Source organism: Armigeres subalbatus, chromosome 1 (genome assembly GCF_024139115.2).
Source record: "Armigeres subalbatus isolate Guangzhou_Male chromosome 1, GZ_Asu_2, whole genome shotgun sequence".
Lineage (NCBI taxonomy): Eukaryota > Metazoa > Arthropoda > Insecta > Diptera > Culicidae > Armigeres > Armigeres subalbatus.
Genome location: NC_085139.1, coordinates 96,839,858 through 96,860,062, shown reverse-complemented (window position 1 = coordinate 96,860,062; position 20,205 = coordinate 96,839,858). Strand labels below are relative to the sequence as shown.

Sequence of the window (20,205 nt, the reverse complement as noted above, 5' to 3'; positions counted from 1 at the left end):
ACTTACGATTTGGAGTGAATCGACAGGTTAAATCGAACGCTACACGAAATCATGTTTCGTAACTTGTTCTCCCGCTCCGAATCAAACAAAAGATATTATTATTGTTTATACTGTGGTGAGCATCACAGTTGAAATGGTCCGGGGATGCAAATCGAACAACATTCATTAGTGAAATTGAAATAAAATAAATGGTCTGCGGAAAGATGTTTTAGGATTATATTTAAATGCCCATAATAGCTGGTATTATTTTCGATCAAATTGAAAATGTGTAGCCACCAATATTGCGCATAAATCCCGAAATTTTATTCCCACCTTTGGATTTCCGCGCCGAGCACTCAGCGCAAGACTCGGCGACAAGGTGAAAGTTATAAAGTTGGTAACCCTGATTTTTGGCAATTAATGTCGATTGTTTGTGTGAGTGCACCGATGTCAATAAATAGAGCTTTTAGCTGATTTTTTCATTGTCAAATGCAAGTTTTGACAGTATTATTCATGTATGAGTGAAAAACATGTATAAAAGGTCTATCGGGGAAGCAGTCGCTGAAGGCAAATGTCATTGTCTTCAATGACGAAACGAAAAGTTTCAATGCAAAAAGCAATATTGTGAATAAAATCTAGTTGCTTGTAAACGCACAATTCGGGAGAAGAACATTTCAAAATGTATGCTGGACATATTCATGAAGATGTTCGCTACGCTAAGAAGCATCTCTTGCCACGGGGTTGGTGAATGCCCAATCTGAAAACAAATAGACGTCAAATCATGGCGGGAATTATAGATAGTAGAATCTATAGATGAGCGAAAGCATGGCTGAGTCGATTTTTTTGCCCGTGCAGACGCGCATATGACGTCACAGCCCTTAACGTTTCCATTGAAATTGTGACGTCATGCTCCTTTGGAGACACGTTTGACAGTTCGTTTGGAGACAGAGGATTTATCTTCGCTCATCTATATATATTCCACTATTGCGATTCTTTTCTAAAATTAGCATACTGGCTCACCAGTTACGCGCCGGGTCCCATGCGCCGAGTTGTGCGCCATGCAAAAAGTAAATAAACCAATGTCAAATAGATGTGAGCTTTCGGTAAGCTTTTCCACATTCGCTTGTAAGGTATGTAGCATATTGTCGTCCCTTTACGAAAAGATATTTTTAAGTGAAATTGTTCGAGGTTTAGTAGTTTTTTGCTTTTCTTTCGCCTGTGTTGCGTTCGGGATATTGTTTAAGTGGATATTAGTAGTGCAATTATGTTTAATTTGTGATGTAATATTCTACACTTAAATTGAGTAAAGTACCATAATATGACACAATACCTTAGCGGCGCACAACTAAGCGAGGCAGAGGTGAATGAGCAAAATGCTATAATATCGCGAGAATCACGATATTCTATAGCGATATATCTATAGCGGGAATCGATTTAGTGTACACGCTTACATGTGACTAACGAGTAATGGGTTATAATTGTGTAAATTTCAGTAACAAAAATCGATCAACCCGAAATGAGAGTGGGTGTGAGAAAAAGAAGCGGGCAAATCACAATCTACACATAACTCTTCAAATTGGTGAAATCGGCAATATAAATTCCAAAATTTGAGAGTAACAACTCTTCCGCCTAAATATTTAGAGTGAATAACGGCATCTGGTGTCAAAATGAACTTCAGACGTGTACGTGATTTTCACGTAGAAGTGATGAAGCAATAAGAGTAATAGCGACGGGATGTTTGTTTAGTTAGATGCTATCTGATGATCAATAATAGGGCACTGCACGAAAACATCTCTTTCTCTTTCGTTCCTAATAAATTTTGACATTTACTGGCCTTGTTGTTTTCTAATTTCTTTGCAGCGAGAAAAAGACAAAGCAGTCCGTGCAGTGCCCTATAGCCACCGACAAACCGACGGGCCTCTCGAATTCCAAAATTGGCAAATAAATTTAACGATGTTTTACTTGCAGTGTAGTAACTCGTTCTGTCACTGCTGACATAAGTGATCATTTGACAAAAGAAGTCAAGAAAGAGAGAAGGAAAAATGCGCGAGAATCGACCAGCTGTTCGGTGTAAACATCATATGCACGCTTTGCGTAATCTACACAGCGATGTTAATTAAAATAAACCCAAATTAAAAATCTCTTCACAATGCTATAATCGACAGTAAAAATCTTGTACCATCACTACAGAAAGCGTTTTTTAGCTTAAAAAATGATTCTAGCAGAAATATATTGATATTTATTATAAACATTATCAGATGGAATCTAATCCCGAATATTCACTGATAAAAAAATACACGTTCGATTCATGTTTTTCGGAATATGGATATTTTCAATCCGCTTACACCATCAAGTCTAGTGCAATCCACATCAACACGAAGTTCTTCACACTCTCAGATCAAATGTCAATGTTTATGACAGAATCCATTACTGATACACTACATTATGATATGCATATCCATGAATATTCATAACAAATACACGTTCGACTCGTGTGTTTCAAAATGTGGACATTTCATTCCATGTTACACCATCAAGTATGGTGTATTTCACATAACTGAGATGTTCTTCGCAAACACAATTCAAACATCAATGTAAATAGAAAATTCCATACTTGATACACCACGATGTCATATGTTTATCTAAAACATGTTATGAATCCATTCAAACGAATTTCAGTATGCATTTAGACGAACAATGTGTCATTATTTCAGTAAAATCGCACATGTTCAAGTATGTTTCGAAAGAGTTGCAATTAGCAGCTGTAGTGCACTAACTTTACATTAAATTTCACTTCTATAAAGAAGAAAAATACCATGTTTGATTATTTATTATGAACAATTTATTCGTGTTTCTATATAAATGTTAAATCACAAATGTAAAACGATAGTGGAAGGAAGGGGCAATTTATTATTCAGTAACCCGAGCAGTGACCAGGAGGGCAGAAGGCACTGAAAGCTTCCGTAAGATGTGGATGAGGCAAATAAATAAATAAAATAAATCAAAACTGCTAATTCAGGTAAACACAAGTACAATATTTGATTTAATTAATTTAAACAATATATTTATGAATGCCTACAAATCTACAAAGATTTTCTCAAAATCTACTTTATTTAACTTCCATATAGTTGAAAATCGTTTGGTATTGTAAGTGAACGAGAAAAAAGTCCATTTTTTGGTTTTCCAATTAATAATTTATTTCAATTGATACATCCGGAATGCGATCTCCTTTGGGTTTGAAATTAATACTAACACAAAAGAAAACTTAATGAATTTAATATATAAGTATAAATATTTCTCTACAGTTCTAAAGTTTTATTATTTCTAAATTAATGTTCTTTTTCTGGACTAACCGGCTGACCCGCTGTGACTCCTCATTCACGTTTAGTTGATTCGAAGAATACTAACTTGGTACTTTTTTTTATGTATTGCATGTTCCCTTCCTGCTTCTGCGGGGTATCAATAAAGAGGATGACATGATATTTACTGATACGCCGAAGATGAATCCTCAATACCAGCTTCTTCCGACTACCCTTTACGATGTACGTACTTCGTGACGGTTTCCCGCTGGTAGGCATCAGCACCGAAGCGATCACGTTCATCGACACCAATTCTTTTAAATGGAATTTGAACTTGTTGGTTATCTGTGTGGATAAGAACCTGATTCATCGATTGCAGATGTCAGAAGATTAAAGCACTTACCTGCTCGTGAACAAACTCTTCGACCGCAGCTAGTAATGGTGTTTTATGGAATTCAGTTTTTAAATATAATAAATACAATCTCCCGCTTCGGCTGCAATTTTTATCAACTTGATCTCATTTTATTTTATAGGTCCGGAATGCGATTTCCGTCAGAGGTTCGAAAACCAACGAAGGATGCTTTCCTATACTTCAACTGTTGATTCGTTGAAGTTATAGCAAAAATATGTTTCTGGAAATGGAATTCGATCCGATGACGGAAATCGGACTCCGGACGATTATGCAATTATCATCATTATTTAAATATGGAAGAAACACAAAATTCACTCGTTATTACAAATGAAATTCAACACGATTATACTTCGATGTCATATATTAAACAAAAGAATATGTCAAGTCAAGCAACCGAATTCTATTTGCTTTACACGTTAATACCTTGTGGTCGTGTCCAACCTATCAAGCACCACCGAAGGAAGTCTTGCAGCAAGTGCCAAACCCATCCTCGCTCGGAGGCCCGGAACCGTGGATCCTGGAAGCAAAGTGCCCGAAACCACCGAACCCACACCCACGTGGATTTCAGCGACAAGTGTCCCCTCCTCGTTCGAAAGCCCCGAAAGGTGGGTCCACGAAGCTACACGTCCGAACCCTTAATAGCTCAGACCCGGTGTCGACCCGAGCCTGCCCCGCTGGGCCGAGAAGCCGACCAGTTCCCTTCGTCGGTTACGTCGGTTGCAGCGGCCAAAGTGACGTCAGTGTTGGGTGCATTCGCCAAGTCCCAATTATTCTCGGGCCATCGAAGGTATGTACGGACCAGATTTCGTACCTCCGTCATGTGGCGTAAATCAAGCATGCCACTATGGGCCCCAGCCCACCAATCGGCCGAATCAGCTATACTAACCGTTACTAACCCTATTCAAATGAACTAAAACTAACCTTCTTATACTAACATGAGCTTTCAATAAAAAATACAAGTAAAATGTATCCACAAGCTTTTCTTATTCGTTCATAAAGTGCATGACTGTCCGTTGGTCCTTAAAGGTCTTCCTCTGTCCGCTTCGTGGTTGTGTGTCCCTTCGAGCCGGTTAATCGTCGACCCTGAGCAATAGAGGTGAGCTAGTTAGGGGCGTAAGGACGTCCACTGCCCAGACGTAGGGACGTCACAAGCAGTTACAAAGTTGATATATCTCCACTGGCAATGGCAAATATCTCCACTCCACAAAATAATGATTGTAACGTTTTACTTTTGATTCGTGTTTTCTTCAGAGATTTATAGTTAGAATACAATGGTATGAATAATCTAGCGAGACGCATTGGAAATCATATGAAAAACTTTGTTCGAACGCTGTAGTAACCGAGAAGTAAAACAAGTAGAATTCTAAACCAAACAAACGGGCTCCCCCTGATTGTCAAAGTAGATAAACAGTAGAAAAACTGCTGTTTCGATCTGTCTCATAAAATGCCTTATTGCTGGTTGATCAATAATTGCCTAACTTACCCGACACTGCACAGTGTTTTATTTTGTCATTTTCACGATCGAAATACAAAAACTCGAAAAGTGTTGATTTTTGATATAGGGTTTGTTCACAGAAGTTTCAAGATATTTTGGAGCGCATCGTTCGATAAAAACAGTTTGATGATTAATCCCCCTAAACGTGAGTTGAGTAAATTATTTTTCCACCAGAATGAGAAAGACAGGTGGTGTCTTCCACAAAGTTGTTGCAAATGTTATTACGAGCAACTTTGCTGAACATGCCGAGTCTCTATCTCTTATATATAACAAACTTAAAACGTTTTATGTAAAAACCCCTTTAAAATCTTATTTTTCAACCTAAGTCTTTCCAATGATTTTTCCCATTTTCCGTCTCTTCTACAAAGTTGTTAATCAAGCAAAATAACATGTTTTTGCTGAACATTGTAACTTTCCATCTCACATACAACAAAAGTTATCTCTAAATTATACATATTTTTGGAGGTATTTCCACATATAATTGCAAAAAGTCGCAAATTTCTTAATGATATGCTGAAAGTCGTCCATTTCATCTTCCTACTGATATTGAAAACTTTTGTCGACAAGAGTCTTCTTGGTTGATATGTTAAAAACTTGTAAACCCATGAAAACTCATAATATTTGAATAACTTTGGTTTTATAAGAGATAGGAAGTTACAATGTTCAGCAAAATCCTGTATTTTTGCTGATGTGACAACTTTGTAGAAGAAACGGAAAATGTGAAAAATCATTCAAAATCAGTTTCCCCGATAGGTGGAAGAGACATCGGGTGAGCGATGTCATATGTTTTACACGTGAAATTGATTTGCTTTGACAACATGCGCAAATTCATGTGTAAAACACACGGCCCTCTCGTGTATTTTTTTTATAGTGTTGATTATGATTCGATAGCTGATAAAATTCATTAGTGAGTGCATGCTCGAGTTTGCCCGCACACATGTGAGAGCTGTTGTGTAAATCATCGCACAGATTTAGTTAGTGGAATAAATTGCCACGAATTTTGAAGAATTGTATATGAGAAGGCACGTCGGTTTGTCGGTTCTATAGCTACCTTCGTCAGATGAATCTGTCAAGAAGTTCGTTTCTAGCAATCTACGTGATTTTCTACGTACCATTAACGTGTGGATTATTTTGAGTGTAGAAAAATACCCTTTTTGTGTTTTCGAAAAAATACCCATATTTTGACATCTCAGAACAATTTCAAAAAATGGGTAAATTAAAGACTTTTAATGGGTATCTTCAAGCTTCCGTGCTGAAAAGCCTTCATTATTAATACGTTATTTTTGAATGACCACAAGAGACAGGAAAATAATTCGTGGAATTCGACCCTGGCTTCATGTCTATGGTCCAATGCACCGAGTTCATCATTGACGTTTGAGACGGGCGCTGTTTACTAAGAATGAATACTTTTTCATTCATCGAGTTCATGCAAGTGTTCATTTTTAGTAAACAGCGCCCGTCTCAAACGTCATTGAGTTCATTCGGTGCATTGGACCATGTCACAAAAAAAAGAACATACAAACGCACCAAGAAAACATCAACAGGATCAACAGCAAGCTTACGTGCGGTTTCTGGTTTCTGGCAGTGCTCAAAAATTCGTCAAAAATTGTTATTGTAAAAAATAATCAACTGAAAGAATATTATTTTGAAAAATAAACCATGTCGCGGTGTAAATTACTCAAATGAGACACATATCAAATCAAATCATTGCATTTCTTTCTTTTTGCAGTCATTACCGAGGAAGGCATTTCACTGGGTTACTCCTCGGAGACGGACGACTACGAATCGGAATGTGGCCGGGATTCGCCTTTAACTGCGGAACCGCACGAAATCTACGTGGGTAATACAGGCAAGGTACGGTTGGATAAATGCTACCAAATGTTCAAACAATTCGGCGTGATCAAAGATTTTACCGTCTGGCGAACGCATAATCATTTGTACCACGCACGGATTGTTTACCGTGCGAAGGAAGAAGCGAAGAATGCGGTCGAGAAAATGAATAACCGGAAAGCATTCGGCAAACGAATTCGGGTTTCGCCCGTGCTGGAGCGTACTGTGTTGAAATATGCGGCGGCGATTAGAATAGACGATATTGCGCCGGGGGTTTCCGAGGAGGACATCTATGAGCATTTTGAGAAATGCGGGGAGATAGATTTTGTCGTCAAGGTCGGTTACGCGGCCTACATTCAGTTCAAACAAGCAACTTCTGCCTCGCGGGCGCTCAAATTGGACATGATCTTGAACGGGGATCCGTATATGTTGTGTCGGCTCGCTCCGGACGACCGGATCGATCACGTTCAGGTGATTGACAACATGAAGGACATCAAGTACCGGAAACCGTTTGTGATGGTGGAAAACTATCCGGAGCTCCCGTACGGGGAGCTCAGCCGGTACAAGGAAAATTTCGAATCAATTGGACCGGTGAGGCATTTCAAGATCGCAGCCACCGGCAACAAGACGGTCACGCTGGCGCTTTGCATGGACAGAGCGGATGATCGCGATTTGGTGATAGATCGTTTTAACGATGCAGTCATCAGCGGAAAGCGATTGAAACTGTACATGGCACCCGGTAAAGCGCGGATGATGCCACAACATGTGGCTAAATATGCCATTTGCAAGAATTCAGTTAAGGTGGACAATATTCCTGCATGTGAGTAGTTGAGTTCAGACATAATATGAGATTAACAGATGTTCTGTATAGTAGAGTGGTTGATGTTTAGTTCAACATTCTTTCATGATGTTATTATTAATTTAAAAACTTCGATGAAATTTTAAACTCCGTTGGCCAACTAAAAAGCATTCCCATTTCTTGATAATTTGAAAGGGCGTTTGTGTTCTTTTTATTTATTGGAAATGTTCTTCTGGTTTAATCAACAGTTAATTCTATCTCATGATGTATTTGATTTATCGTATTTCACCAGATTTTAAGGACTACGAAGTATGCATGTTGTTCGCAAAATGTGGAGCAACGATCAGCTTTGTGGAGAAAGTAGCTCACGCCTGGATAATATGTTTCGATAGTCCTTGGATGGTCTCTTTGGTGCGAGAACATCATATTATGACGTTCCAGTACGAATTACGAATCACCAATTTGACACAGGAAACAATGCCTATCAAAAGTAAAATCAAACTACGCGATCCTGGTAAATATGACTCTGAGGTAAAATAAGACAACGGGTAGTCAGCACAATTTATTTTTAGATGCCCATAAAACACCAAATCAAGCATTAAATAAATCTGAAGAATCGAAAGGTTTGTTTCTTAGCAAAAAAAAATATATTTCCCCAGTGGTAAAAAAACTGATTTCTAGTTTTAGCAAAAAATGAACCAAATAGTGTACCGCTGGAACGCAGAACCGAAGATTTGCTTAAAAAGGCTGTGCAAAACATTGACAGAACTTCAATCAAGCCTCCAGGGAATGAGCCTCAAAAATTTAACAGTCCTGTTGCGAAAGTAACGCCAATGGCTAAGCAGAAAGCTTCAGATGACGGATCAGTCTGCAGCAATGAAGATAATAATGAGAAAAATTTAGGGTTCAAAAAATTGTATAAAGAATGTAAGTATATATACTGAATCAGTTTGCTAGGAACACAGACCAAACTTCATTTATCTCATTTTAGGGTACAACAGTCTCATGATCTCCAACCTACCGAAAGGCATTAGTGCGGACGATGTTCGAACAATGTTCAAAGAATATGAATTTAGAACGATCACCGTTTACTGCTCCAATGATCCCTACTACCCATCGTCAACGGCGATCATGAATCTCGCTTCCAAGCCGGCCGTGAAACATATTGTCAAGCGCCACCACGAACGGATCCAACATAAGCGAATCTTCATCAAGACCACCATTGCGCACTATTGGAGTGGGCTGAATTTTGCATCCACAAAAAGTATTATGCTGAAGAATTTACACGCGGGTAATTGTGCTTCTTTATTGATGAGACCTATATTTTACAAACAACGTGAAACTTTAACTTTGACAGACGTCAGCGAAGAAACTATTCTCGAAGAGGTGGAGAAAATTCTCGGTCCTGACACGGTGGAGGATGTCCTCAAGCCCACGCACTACTACGCGTACTTTGATCTGAAGGGGGATCTGACGGCGCGCCAGGTGTTGCATCGGCTTCGGAATTCATTCATGCGCTGCAAAATCGATGTGTTTCCTCTGTACTGCGAGGTGCCCAAAAGGTACCTGGGTACGAATTCGCTCATACGCCGATCGCTGGTCGGAACGCGAGAAAAGTACGGAACTCGCGTATGCAACGATGAGGATAAGGAGCTGTACGGTGATCAGTTTGGCGAGCACAATGCTCATAGACGTAAGTACATATATCCTAATGTTTATAAAATAACAAAACATTTTTACGAAATAGTATTTTGGCCATAACTTTTAAGCCCTTAGTACGATTGAAACAATTTTAAAAAGTAAACAATAGGACTGGATTATTCGTCGAATGCAACTGGCAAACAAACGTTGTATGAAGAAGAAGAAGCATAAAGATGATATTCGAAAAAAACAAACAGTGGGTAATGACATAACCGCTAAGTGGACGTAGGACTTGACTTGACCATGCCTTTAAGATACATAATATTTATGTCCAAATTTCTCACATCAACTATTTTGGATAAATAATAGGCGTTGCATACCATTCCTTGACAAAATCTTCTCATCAAACCGACACAGAAATCAAATCTACCTCGAACAAGAATCATCAAAAACAATTCAGGAAGTATCTGTCCGGTCACGGAATATTAGGTTCTGCAGCGTCTGTATCTAACCTCAAACTGATGACAGATTAGTAGTACTTCGCGTTGGACTCGGGGGCAGCCAACCAATCATGAACTCGAACTTTGTCGGAGTCCTCGTCGGAGTCAGTGGAAAGTACTACTGAACTGTCAAAAAAGTTCATTTGACGAGGACCGAATTCATTCGTGACGTCATGCTGCAGAACCTAATTAGCCTCGACAGTGGCAACCAAGATGAATACACCACTAGGTGTTCCAATCTGCCAAATTCATGATTCAGCCATCTTGGTTTTTTGTATGGGAGAGCCAGTGGGTTTTGTTTATGTTTTGCACTGGAAATGAATTTTTCCACCCCGCCTCCTTCTTTTCCACAAACTTGTCAGTTCGGGAAGGACTGCCTGAAATAAGCCACAAGTTGGCCCAGCAGGGGATGTAGGGCCTCCTAATCCGGGCGATAGCGACTGAAGGAGAACATTATTTTTAACTTTTAGAGCCTTGAAAAAGGCTGTTTGCTTCGTCCAAAAGTCCAAAAAGTAAGGAAACGATCTTTTCAAATTAACCGCGAATTTCTAGTGGTGGTATAAATAAGACTGAATGCTCTGCGAGCGAATGCACTTTACTTTTATAAGGTACCCCGGGGCAAGTGGGACCTAAAAAAACGCTAGTTCAGCAAAATTGTTAACGCATACTTAGAAAACAAGATATTTCAGAACATTAACCACGGATACATCATTATATGCTTCCGTTGTTGAAGTATAGACGTGTTGTAAGCCATTTATTCAATTACAAAAAATATTGGTAGTAAAAGAAAGAAATTCACCTGTAGGACCCACTTACCCCTTCAAACGGGGCAAGTGGGACCTATTCTGTTTTATACTGTCGAACTAAACTAATTAAAGGAATATATAATGTTCATATTATATCTGAGTCGTAGTATTTTCGGATCATGAATGGAGGATTGTTGCTTGTCGGATTTTTGTTTTTCTTACAGGGAAGGGATTATAATTTTAGTAGATATGAACACAAGACAACAGCCGATTTACCGTTTCATTGGCTCTTGGCTTGTTTTTCATTAGGTTACTTTTGTACCAAAAGTTTTAGGTGGAAAGGATAAGCAAATCTGTGAATAAAGATTCGAGTGAATGTTTCTGTGTTTAGAACACAGATTATTACATGAATCAGTACTTCAAAAGAAACGTTTTCGTTCAGGCGATGCACAGTGTTGTAAATTTGTAATAGAACGAAATTGCCAATTTATTATGTGTTGAGCACTTTATTTATCTGAAAATCTGTAAATTTGATGCGAAATTTGAAAATTACAACACATAAGACAAAATCTGTTGACCTATCGTAGAACAAATAGATTACTTACATTGTAAACGGAAAATATCGCATAGTTATAACTATTGCTCTTTTTAAGGTTCAAATGTCATACATCAAATCGACTTCTTTTTCTTGCTGTTCGCTTCTTTTTTTTGCGGAGAGCCTACTCATTCGCTCAGATCTGATTTTGTACAAAGTACACAAACATTTCAAAAGGTATCAAACTCTTTATATTTCCACAAAATATTAACGTCCTTTTCAATACCTGTACAGCGCACAGATTATAGTGATACGCATAAACAACCTCAAACATGCATCTGAGATTGATTTGTTGTGCATCCTTCTCCTAATTACACAATTTCCTACATGCATTTTACATGAATGTAAAATTATGATGCAGTTGACTACCTTCTCAAATGTTCGTCCAGATTCAATGGATTGTTTACATGACCATATGATCGGTCTTCTCTCTGTGTACATGAAAAGTGATGCCATTTTAGCATTACATTATTATTTTAGCATTGCATTACATTATCAACACTTGAATTATGAAAAAATAAATAACCTGCGTTGCTTATGAATGCTTGCGTTTTTACAGTTCTAGCTCACATCTAATATTTAGTGTCAATATAAAGCATGAAAAGCATCATTTTCATAGATTATTGCTTGATGTTTACGTATATATTCGAGAAAACAAGCATAACAAATAGAGCAAATCAGCACGCAACACTGAACGATGATTTTCGAGTATCTGCAAAGTATAAGAGAGCGTGAGAGTAAATCGATGGTTTCCCCTCCTGAAAAAATATTTTTTCAACTTTGCAATATTTTCTGCAAAAGGCAGTTTTTTCAAATAATATTACGAAATTCATCCAAATGAAGCATCCCGCGGATGTATTGAAGTCACCACTATATGTTGATGTAGTTTTAAAACAAGAGTGCTTCCCCGATTCAGCTGGGGAATGCATTTTCTCCTCAGTGGGCGGATTTTTTCCTGGGGGTGGTACAAGCACGTGGCTGTTTTCTTGTCAATGACTGGATTACGGTAATTTGGGCCTTAATGCGGGAGATAATTTTTAGAATGAAAAATACACATTTGTTAATTAACTGTACAATACTATTAAACAACGAAACCAACGATATCAAACTACATCTGATTCAGATCCATATGATATATGAGTGTCGAAGTTATTTTTCACTAGCCAACGATTTAAAAACAGTTAAAATTGCTCTATCGAAATTGTTGTTCAAATATGTCCCACTTGCCATGTATGTTAAAACTAAAGGGCAAGTGAAAATTGTAAATTTTGGCTTTAATTAAAATTTATAAATCGTTTTCGATGTCACACAATTATTTAATTGCTCAAACTATTTACCTTCCACATCAATGATAAATTTAGGAGCGGCTATTCTGTTGGAAATCCATTGAAATAAAATAAAAGTAATAGCTTTTCCCGGTAGTTTAAAGTCATGACCAAGAAATAGCATTAGCGTGGTGCCTCAAATGGTTTTGATTGCAAATATTTTTGTGTCGGCTGTATTCGTTGATAGTCCTGCTTCATCTTTCTAGAAGATTGTTACCATTAAAAACGTTTATCGATTGATCGGCAGCCATAGTACCCACTTACCCCGAATTTTCACTTGCCCCGGGGTACCTTACCTTATTTTGAATCTTCTCTGCTTCCCAATTGGTGGACCAATCAGCCAGTGTCTTGTATAGTTGTATCCCGCTTCTTTGTCAGCCAAAGCGTCATCATCATCAACGCGTTTGAGAAGGGCTTCTTCTTTTTTACGTTTGTTGCTCGCTGCTGGCGTCTATTTCCTAACGGGACTTTTCGCTAGATACAGGCAAATAAGCCGGGCAAGCGAGCTTAGAATTGCAGTTCTGGTGAGAAGTACGTGTTCTTTTCTGAGACAACGTTGTTAGTAGTAGATGGAAAGAAACACCCGGACATGGGATTTCAGGTGATAAGATTTAGAATTGGTAACATGGGACGATCATTCAGTCACGTTCGCTTTGTGTGCGGTCAGTATCAAACAATGTTTATCTAGATATTTCTTGATCAATGCCAACAAAACCAACATTTGATGGTAAATCGATTGATAGTTTATTAATGTTTGAGCTGTTATCGGTGTTTTTTTTAATTCAAATATCCAAATATTATGTGAGAGATTTGGACATCTTATGTTTAGGCATGGTCAAGTGAAGTCCTTCGTCCACTTCGCGGTTAAATCAGAAAAAATATCCACTGTTAGTTTTGACGCTATTTATGAAAATCACGCATAAAATTTTATCACTAGAATATTGGATTTGTCACCCAAGTACAATTTCTATCCCGAAGGGTATTGAAAGCTTTGATATTGATCTCTTTTATTGGCTCTCTGAAGAACCGTTTGTTTTTTGGACATACATGCGGCATCATGTGGCTTTTCTTCAGTCTGTCTCGGCTCATCACCGATGCCGGCCGGCCTCGGCTCGACTCTGCTGCTGCTGCCGGTATCTGCTCAGCATTGCTGCTTTGTCGGGTCTGTAGGGTGGACTGCTGCTGTACTGGCTAGGTTTCGGCTGATGATGGTGGCTTCGATGGTGTCGAGCCGAAAAAGCGGTCGGTGCAGACTTCATTCCCTGCTAAAGGTGTGAGTGCTGTTCAATCGATGATGCGGTTGCTTCGCTTGTCCCGGTCAGAATGAAAGGAAAAAATCGCGTTGCGCTATTTTATGGCTTCTCGGCAGACCCAGCGGCTGCTCATTCGCTGGTGTCTGCACCAATGAGAACGTGGTAATGGAATGATGCAAGAATTATGCGGTACCCATATTTATAGGTTCCCTTGATCTCAATGTTTTTCGTTGAAAACAGTTCCATGCCTATTGAAACAAGTTTTTCGGGCCTTATCAAGCATGGACGTGAAAGGCATACTTGAAATCTGTCGATTGAGGGGCTTACCGCAGAAATTCGTCCATTGAAACGAACGCTATTAACGTTTAAAATCTTTCAATCACAGACAAACAGACGTAACAGCCAGAACAATTTGTTTCAAAATGCATCGCCCAGTTATTTTACCACCTCCTAACGTGCATGTTGTACGAAACAAAGTTTAGTACGACAATGTCAACAGAAGGCGCTAGTGTAAGATGGCAAATACAAAGGTATACGACGCGCGCGCCTCTGGATGTGAAACTTGCAAGCAGTTGAATTTAAAACGACCGTTGAGCTCATGGTCGATGGGAATTTTCTCAGTGTTACGTCTGTTTGTCTGTGTTTCAACACAGTGTAACGCGGTCGATTTGAATATTTTGGAATAACACCCGGTATAGTAAAGAGAGACGTAAGTCCTACGTCAAAATTGCACGAGGAAGCACACGTAAAAATTTTTTAAACTCTTTTTAAAAAATCTAGAAGCAATTTAAATAAAAACGGTTAGCATCGCGGGGTCGGAAATATCTTATACGATGTATAAAGTGCAATATCACCAAATAAATTTTTTAATCGAAGTGATGTGGTTATTATACAATATAAGAAATTTCCGACCCCGTACTACTAACCGTTTTTAATTAAATTGCTTCATGAATTTTTAAAAAGAGTTTCAAAATTGTCTACGTATGCATCTGCCGTGTGCGGCTGCGGCATAGTTGTCCCATTCGTTAAAACACTGAATCGAGAAAAATGCAATTGAAAATTTAGGTTGTTTTTGATAAATCCGTCAACATTTCGCGTATACAATATATTTTAAATGAATGTTCCACATATATAACACATTACAAACACGACCTATCGATGATTTTGAAAAGTACCCATATTTTTGGCAAAATATGTCGCGGGACTGTTATGCCGCAATTCATGAACTAGAGCAACTAATTATGCACAAACCAGTCCCACTGTCGGTTCATATATTTTGCCGAACGTCGATATTTGGAGATTCAAAGTAGATGAACATTAATAGATCGAAGCAACCAGAGAAATTAACAAGCATAAGAGTTGCCAGGAAACTAGATATCAGACAAACAGACGTACACTCCAAATAATATGAACGTTGTTTCCACCTGAATTTTCAGGTACATTTTACGTGCACACGTAACGGAAAATGCTTTAGAAAATTCAGGTGAAAGTTACGTGTCCAGTGAATTCTATCTGCTAACTCAGGTAGAACTTACCTGATTATCACGTAGAATGAGAATTCTACCGGAAAATCAGGTAAAAGTTATTTCAGGTGGAAAAAATCTACGTGTTTTTTTCAGGTGGAAACAACGTGCAGATTTTTTTGGGTGTAACTATCTATAAATGCCCTTCGTGATCAACATATAAAATATCCCATATCACAAGTACCATATTTCTGCATTTTGTACAAAACAGTTTGTCATAAAATATGCTCTTTTGATGATGTGTTGGTACTATGTATACGATGGACTTTACGATTTAGCGATTCAAGTAATAATCATTTCGTCAAGTGACTGAACAAGTGTGAACCGTTCGTTCGTAAATATCAAGTTTATTCACGTTAAATTTTTAAATTATTTCTGGTTGACGTCGTTTTACCTGCTAAAGTAGTTTACAGTTGTTTATGAATAAGGTAAGATCCAATTTAGGGCCGATTTCTTCACCAGCCCCGCTTAGCGTCATAAACCTGGTCTATCGTAAGCTTTGCTTATATTTAAACGTCAATTTTAACTAAATTAATGATTTCGTGTGTGTTACTTCTACGTGAAGTTAAACGATTTACAATGATATGGAAATGCTAATATCATCTTCCAAATTCGGACGTACATGTTCATGATAGCATTAGAGGCGAAAGTATAGAATTGATAGTTCCGTTAGGATACGGCAGGCATGAAGAATGTTTTTATAGAAGTCGATTTGAAAGCGAGCGGAGGGCAATATTTGTGATGGCATTTATCGCACGACCTTCCTTCTGCCAAGCTCCCGGATGAAGGGGAGGAAGAATATCAGTGTGGAAGCTGATATATCTCCACTGGCAAAGGAAGGTGGTTTGACTGCTCATATGCCATCGCGTGCGGAAGGATTTGCTATCGACGAGTACTGTCTCCAAATTTCTAATATGACATCAGCATTTAGTCGAATAGGATTTTTATTGCACAGTTCTGTTTTCTCATTGCGTCCGTCTCGTCGCAACCAACTTGGCTGCCTCGGAGAGAACAAAGCAGAGAAAGGCACTGCTGCTGTACCGTCGACCAATAACAGCTGAATTGATGGATGCCCCCACCATGAACATGTACGTCCGAATTTGGAAGATGATATTAGCATTTCCATATCATTGTAAATCGTTTAACTTCACGTAGAAGTAACACACACGAAATCATTAATTTAGTGTACTACCCTTGGTGGGGGCATCCATCAATTCAGCTGTTATTGGTCGACGGTACAGCAGCAGTGCCTTTCTCTGCTTTGTTCTCTCCGAGGCAGCCAAGTTGGTTGCGACGAGACGGACGCAATGAGAAAACAGAACTGTGCAATAAAAATCCTATTCGACTAAATGCTGATGTCATATTAGAAATTTGGAGACAGTACTCGTCGATAGCAAATCCTTCCGCACGCGATGGCATATGAGCAAGTCAAACCACCTTCCTTTTGCCAGTGGAGATATATCAGCTTCCACACTGATATTCTTCCCTCCCCCTTCATACGGGAGCTTGGCAGAAGGAAGGTCGTGCGATAAATGCCATCACAAATATTGCCCTCCGCTCGCTTTCAAATCGACTTCTATAAAAACATTCTTCATGCCTGCCGTATCCTAACGGAACTATCAATTCTATACTTTCGCCTCTAATGCTATCATGAACATGTACGTCCGAATTTGGAAGATGATATTAGCATTTCCATATCATTGTCAATTTTAAGCCGAGCCTAAAATTTTGATTTCTTCACGCGCGCTTAATGGTTGGAGGCGGTCGCTTAACGTAAGTTGCGTTTAACTAATTTTCCATTATCTTTCCATTACTTTCCAATTGAAACGTCAATCTCAGCCTTTTGTTTTGTTGTTGTTGGTGCATTCAATCTTGCGTTGAAATTTTAAAAGTGAAAAAAATGGCAGCGAATTCTGAACAGAAAAAGCGAATCCGTTCGGCAAACTTTTCAGAAGCGGAGGAAGAACTACTGGTACGGCTCGCATTGAGCCGGAAGTACATAATCGAATGCAAGGCTAGTGACGCACAAAGAAACGAAAATAAATCTAAAGCATGGAACGATATTTGTTCCGAGTTTAATGCTAACTGCCTTAACACGGTGAGTGAAATAGTTGAATTTTAAAACTTTGTGAGTTGTTGCGGTTTTTTAGGGTACCGTAAATGAAGGCATGCAAATCAGTTCAAAAATATTTTTTTAGGTTCGTACTGCAGCGGTACTTCGGAAAAAATATGAGAATATTAAAAAATATATCCGCCAAAATGCTTCGAAAGAAAAAATGTCACGTAAGGCCCCCGGAGGTGGTAGAGGTCCTGATGAATGGTGTCCAAAATCAGAGGCGATGGCAGAGCTTCGCGATGTGATTGCGCTGTCTGTAGATGGACTTCCTTCCTTGTGCGATGACGATGACGACGGTCGAGGCGAAGCTCTAAATGTGGACGCTGATAAGCACATTGAAAACATACTGGTGCCCGAAGTGAATACGAGCGATGCATTTGTGGTGGAATATTTGGAAGACGAGCATATCAGTGGAGAACAGGAAGCCGTATCTCACGAATCCCCTGAGAAGTCGCTCGTTATTCCATCTGGTGATGACCAAGGCGCAATCCCCGGACCGAGCCAAATTTTGAATGGACGAGAAAAGTGGGAAAACTACAGCCCTGCGATGTTGAGAAAGCCCACGAGCGAAGCATTAAAAACACGCAAGAAGCGTCAAGCCTCACGACAGGTGACGACGGTTGAGTCGGAACTTAAAAAGAAGTTGTTGGAGCGTGACCAGGAGATGATGGAAGAGCTCCATCGTCTCGAAGTTCAGAGAAAAAAAGTAGAGCTTGAAACGGCGCATATTGGATTCAAGACCAGTTACCAGCATATGCGGGAAGAACATGCTGTGCGTATGAAGCTTCTGGGAGTCATAAATTATCAGAACCCAGGAAACCAGAATAATAGTTCTGGATCAGAGAATGACTAAAACTATTATATGTATATTATTCCACATGTTGAATATATAAATGAAGTTAAAGAGTTACAATAGATTATTATTCTGAAATTCACTGTATTTTACTGCATTTTTATGATTTGTTCACTTTACTTCTGAATAGCAAAAAAACTGATGAAATTTTCGAGCATCAGATGCTTCAGGGCATCATTTTTCTTCTTCAATGACTCTACAATCCCACTGGAACTTAAGCAGCTTCTCAACTTTATGTTCTAAAAGCAATTTTACAGCTATTAATTGAAACCGTTTCTATGCCGCCATTGCATAAGTAAAGTATATATCTTGTGCGGCAGATATAATGGGTACACTATGCCCAGGGAGACGAGAATGTTACACACTCGCCTTTTTTGTTTCCTAGGGATATTGCCTTTCTCTCAATAAGCTAATACATCAACCTTTATGGTTTGAACCATTATTTTCTTAATAACTTTTGAACGTAATGATCACTTGTATGGAAATTTGGTAGTCATCAACCGAGTCATCAACTGGGAAAGCTGTCGAATTTCGAAGAAAATCGGTTTAGAGGTAGCCTCACACAAAATCGGTTTAGAGGTAGCCTTGGTTCGCGGATTTTTTCCCCATGCATTTTTGCATATGCGATGTTTTCGGAAATTTGGTTCGCGGATTTTTTCCCCATGCATTTTTGCATATGCGATGTTTTCGGAATTTGGACACGGAAAATCAAAATCCCGGCCCCGTTTAAAATACACGGGGCTCAAAATCCGCTGGAAAATTTTCCCGAGGTATGAGGCAGCCTAAGGGTTGAAAAATTGGTTTTGAATGGCTTCAATGATTTTCTACAAATGGCCGGGGTTCTGCCAAATCGCACCAAGCGCCTTCAAAAAATTACCTACTATTCAGTCCATGCTTTCGTTTTGCAGATTTCATTAATCTCATTAGGATATCCTTCAACAAATGTATGTATGAATGAATCACCCATATTGAGAGTGTTAACAGCGGCACACTATAAGTTAACTTTTTGAAATCAGTATTTATCGAAAAAGTATTTTTGTAAAGCGTAGTAGCAGATACCTTCCTACATAAAGGCTGGTTTACAGTTCGGAAAATGTGTCCGCGGGATTTGTTACGGGATTTTGCTCCGGGTTTTGTCAGGGAAAATTTTCCGCCGATAAGTCTCCACTGTCAAAACATTTTCCGTGATTGGGTTTACACTTCAGGATTTTGCTTCGGGATTTGAGAATCTGCGTATCCTCGCCCGTGCTTGAGTTTACACTTCGGGGTTTTGGTTCGGATTTCTTTATACAAGAGTTGGAAATATAACGAGAAGAGGGAGATATAGCGAGAGAAAGGGAGAGAATGAGTGAGAGAGAGCGATTGAGTGGGAAAGAAAGAGGAAATGAGTGAGCGAGTGAGTGAAAATGAGTAAGTGAGAGTGGGTGAGTAAGTCAAAGTGAGTGAGTGAGTGAACGAGTGATTGAGTGAAAGCGAATGAGTGAGAATTCATGAGTAAGTGAGAATTCGTGAGTAAGTGAGAATGAGTGTGTGAAGTTGAGTGAGTGAGTGAGAATGAGTGTGTGAAAGTACGTGAATGAGAGAGAGTGAGTGAGTGAGAAAGAGTTAGTGAGTGATTGAGTGAGAGTGAATAAGTGAGTGAGCCAGAGTTAGTGAATGTGAGTGAGTGAGATTGAACGAGTGAGTGAGAATGTGTGTATATGAGTGAGATTGAGTGAGTGAATGAGAGAGTGAATGAGTACGAGAAGGTGAGTGAGAATGAGTTAGAGCGAGTGAGTGAGAATTAGTTAGAGTCGAGTGAGTGAGAATGAGTTAGAGCGAGTGAGTGAGAATGAGTTA

At 39.0% G+C, this 20,205-nt stretch overlaps 2 protein-coding genes across 5 annotated transcripts in view; one reads left to right on the top strand and one right to left on the bottom strand.

Annotated features, from left to right (window-relative positions):
• Nucleotides 1-3,114: 3,114 nt before the first annotated feature.
• LOC134226484 (uncharacterized) lies at nucleotides 3,115-4,087 on the bottom strand. 3 transcript variants are annotated; one of them, XM_062707331.1, is made up of 3 exons: nucleotides 4,016-4,087; nucleotides 3,682-3,772; nucleotides 3,115-3,623 (listed from the first exon to the last, which is right to left on the bottom strand). In XM_062707331.1, the coding sequence occupies exons 1-3, from the start codon at nucleotides 4,048-4,050 to the stop codon at nucleotides 3,354-3,356; spliced, it is 396 nt and encodes a 131-aa protein (XP_062563315.1). In that variant the 5' UTR covers nucleotides 4,051-4,087; the 3' UTR covers nucleotides 3,115-3,353. The 3 variants fall into 3 exon arrangements, 1 of the variants encoding a protein (XP_062563315.1); XR_009983512.1 differs by having other exon boundaries at nucleotides 3,486-3,623; nucleotides 4,006-4,049; XR_009983503.1 differs by having other exon boundaries at nucleotides 3,486-3,623; nucleotides 3,682-3,788; nucleotides 4,016-4,045.
• A 2,620-nt stretch (nucleotides 4,088-6,707) lies between these two features.
• LOC134203285 (uncharacterized) overlaps nucleotides 6,708-20,205 on the top strand; it is a 29,078-nt gene continuing 15,580 nt past the window's right edge. The window contains exons 1-7 of one of the 2 annotated variants that reach the window (XM_062678167.1): nucleotides 6,708-6,854; nucleotides 6,915-7,835; nucleotides 8,107-8,328; nucleotides 8,387-8,437; nucleotides 8,502-8,741; nucleotides 8,806-9,105; nucleotides 9,172-9,507. In XM_062678167.1, coding sequence (XP_062534151.1) covers nucleotides 6,845-6,854; nucleotides 6,915-7,835; nucleotides 8,107-8,328; nucleotides 8,387-8,437; nucleotides 8,502-8,741; nucleotides 8,806-9,105; nucleotides 9,172-9,507 — 2,080 coding nt within the window. In that variant the 5' untranslated portion in view covers nucleotides 6,708-6,844. Of the gene's footprint in view, nucleotides 6,855-6,914; nucleotides 7,836-8,106; nucleotides 8,329-8,386; nucleotides 8,438-8,495; nucleotides 8,742-8,805; nucleotides 9,106-9,171; nucleotides 9,508-20,205 lie in introns of both variants that reach the window. The other variant, XM_062678160.1, reaches the window with a different exon arrangement.